Source organism: Berghia stephanieae, chromosome 14 (assembly GCF_034508935.2).
Source record: "Berghia stephanieae isolate SIO BIC M18660-M18661 chromosome 14, UCSD_Bste_1.3, whole genome shotgun sequence".
Taxonomy (NCBI): Eukaryota; Metazoa; Mollusca; class Gastropoda; order Nudibranchia; family Aeolidiidae; genus Berghia; species Berghia stephanieae.
The window spans coordinates 13,315,999-13,319,066 of NC_088373.1; the positions used below are offsets into that span (position 1 = coordinate 13,315,999).

The 3,068-nt window shown below is 43.5% G+C and overlaps 1 protein-coding gene across 2 annotated transcripts in view; it reads right to left on the reverse strand.

Moving 5' to 3' along the window:
- Positions 1-329: 329 nt before the first annotated feature.
- Positions 330-3,068, reverse strand: part of LOC144960108 (uncharacterized) — a 2,784-nt gene continuing 45 nt past the window's right edge. Inside the window, exons 1-2 of one of the 2 annotated variants that reach the window (XM_078893071.1) lie at positions 1,865-3,068; positions 330-494 (exon numbers count right to left, since the gene is read on the reverse strand). The exon at positions 1,865-3,068 is cut by the window's right edge and continues 45 nt beyond it. In XM_078893071.1, coding sequence (XP_078749197.1) covers positions 476-494; positions 1,865-2,967 — 1,122 coding nt within the window. In that variant the 5' untranslated portion in view covers positions 2,968-3,068 and the 3' untranslated portion in view covers positions 330-475. Of the gene's footprint in view, positions 495-1,860 lie in introns of both variants that reach the window. The other variant, XM_078893072.1, reaches the window with a different exon arrangement.

Here is a 3,068-nt window from a genome sequence, read left to right on the forward strand (position 1 = left end):
ATATGAATGAATGATATAAAATACAATGAAAATACGACATTCAATTATCTGGACCAGACATAACTTTTAATCTAATTCATTTTTACAAGATTCCCATAGGAAATAAACTTTTTTTTAAACGAAGAAACAAGTGACTGTATTCAATAAAGATTTTATCGCAGTCTCTCTCTCTCTCTCTCTCTCTCTCTCTCTCTCTCTCTCTCTCTCTCTCTCTCTCTCTATACATATATATATATATATATATATATATATATATATATATATATATATATATATATATATATGCATTTACAATCTCTCACTGCGTGTATTGTCCATGTTGCCTCCCATCTACTTCATCAGATTCACGACAAGGCCCAAATAAGATATTCATTTCGCTGGTATTGTGTTAAAGTAAAAAGGTTCATTGTCCGTCTTGTACTAAAATGCTTGTTGTGAAGCAATGCGGTGAGATGTGAATGGTTGGCGTGGTCGCTCAGAATTCATTCGGGTTTCTGGGGAATGACAAAATGTGAAAGATTTTTTTTTGAATGTAGGTAAACAAAAAAAAGGTATTTTTAGGATAAGGAGAAGGAGGAGGAGAAAGAGGAGGCGGAGGAGGAGGAGGAGGAGGAGGAGGAGGAGAAGGAGGAGGAGGAGGATAAGGAGGAGGAGGAGGAGAAAGAGGAGGAGGAGGAGGAGGAGGAGAAGGAGGAGGAGGAGAAAGAGGAGGAGGAGGAGGAGGATAAGGAGGAGGAGGAGGAGGAGGAGGAGGAGGAGGAGGAGGAGGAGGAGGAGAAAGAGGAGGAGGAGGAGGAAGAGGAGAAGGAGGAGAAGGAGGAGGAGGAGGAGAAGGAGGAGGAGGAGGAGGAGGAGGAGGAGGAGGAGGAGGAGGAGGAGGAGGAGGATGAGGAGGAAAGAGGAGGAGGAGGAGGAGGAGAGGAGGAGAAAGAGGAGGAGGAGGAGGAGGAGGAGAGGAGGGAGGAGAGGAGGAGGAGGAGAAGGAGGAGGAGGGAGGAGAGGAGGAGGAGGAGGAGGAGGAGGGAGGAGGAGGAGAGGAGGAGGAGGAGAAGGAGGAGGGGAGGAGAGGAGGAGGAGGAGAAGGAGGAGAAGGAGAGGAGGAGAAGAGGAGAAGGAGAAGGAGGAGGAGGAGAAGGAGGAGGAGGAGGAGAAGGAGGAGGAGGAGGGAGGAGGAGGAGGAGGAGGAGGAGGAGAGGAGGAGAAGGAGGAGGAGGAGAGGAGGAGGAGAGGAGGAGGAGGAGGGAGGAGGAGGAGGAGGAGGAGGAGAAGGAGGAAGGAGAGGAGGGAGGAGGAGGAGAAGGATGAGAAGGAGGAGGAGAGGAGGAGAAAGAGGAGAAGGAGAAGGAGGAGGAGGAGAAGGAGGAGGAGGAGGAGGAGAAGGAGGAGAAGGAGGAGGAGTCAGTTACAATGCCAGCAGAATAACGTTTGTCTCCACTTTACTTTCTAATCGTCGTTCCACTTCGAGTCTCTATTCACCCGTAATTTGCGAGCCGATTAAATTCGGATTTTAAAAGAAGTTTCTACTCAAAAATATCTGTACTTTCGACGATCTGCACTAATCTTACAGGTTTTTTTTTAAAAGCCAGTGCCAATAGCAACAGAACACTGTTTGCCTCTGTCATTCGTAACCGACGTATTTTCTTTACGAATCGAATCTCTCTCAATCTAAAAATAGTTGCTATCGTGTCGACACTATAATATGATGTATCCTAGTAAAAAGTCTCACACTAAACTTGAATTCCGGCCTCAGTTTGAGAGTTAAATAGGAATAATAAAGCATACAAACAAACAAAAACAATGATTAATAACAGATAAATAAATAAATCAGAAATAGGAAAGAACAGAACGTAGGTTAGTTACTTGCGTTGGGAAAGTTTGGAAGGACTCCTGGCGAGACATTATTCGTCTGAGTTTCGTGGCTGGGCAAAACAGTCTAGTCAAGGCGAGTTTCAAATCCGAACGATACTCACTACTAAGTAAACAGTATACCCAGTTGTCGAAGTAAACGTTCCAAGTCGCCAGATTGAGTAGCATGTAGCCGTCAGTCCAGTGGTTTATGCAGCTCTGGCAAGTCAACGAGACTCTGGGGTTATGAGGAAGAAGTAAAAATATCGTCGCCGGGAATGTAGTGACGATGAAACACATACTCGATAAACACAAGTAATTAGATAGTCGTCTTCCGAGTACCTGCGACAGAACGCCATGGTCCGTTGCGGTGCTAAGTTTTTCAATTCGCTTTTTTTCATACATCACGGCAGCGATGCTGAACGTAATATTAATAGTCAGATATATAAATAAAACCAACGCTTTGATATGTCCTGCCTCCATAAGCGATCTCTGGATCGGGAAAAGTAAAAAGTTGAAATCGATTCCAGCACTGAAAGCAACAATCACCATGATTCCGATTATAGCTTTCTTCCGGTAATCTTCGGAGTGGCTCAGGTTGAACGGATCTTTGCAGTACACAAATCTCACCACTGTCATGACGGCTAAAATCGCATCTGCAGATTTCATGAACAAATTAGCAAAATACATTTGCAAACGAAATAAACCGATGACTATCGTGCTGTCGGTATGGCCAGCCCCTAATGCTTTGGCTAGTTGAACCGACGCGATTTGGAAAGCCACACAAAAACTAAAGATATAAAAACATCTCATAAGCAGCGGAAGTAGACGTCGGTTGTATTTTGGCTGGAAAAGAACAGTCATGGATAATATATTATTCACAAGTCCCACATACGGAAAAATAAACTGACTTATATTGAAAAATGTATGCGAATCACGAGCAGCACGTAGTTTTTCTGTGACATTCTTGCAATCAAACGTGTCGTCTTTGAACAGTACTTGAGTGCAAGCTGAGACTGTGAAGAAGGAATTTTTGACGTATCCGCCTGAAACTTGGTTTGTTGAGTTCACTGTTGCTGTCTCGTGTCTTATAAATTCTATATCTTCAAGAATCGTATCCATATTTACCTTGCTCCATACAGTTTTTAACGTATTGAATTAGTTAATACAATCTTTCAAAGGCTTGACTAACTTGTTTATAAATAACAATGAGACGTACTTTA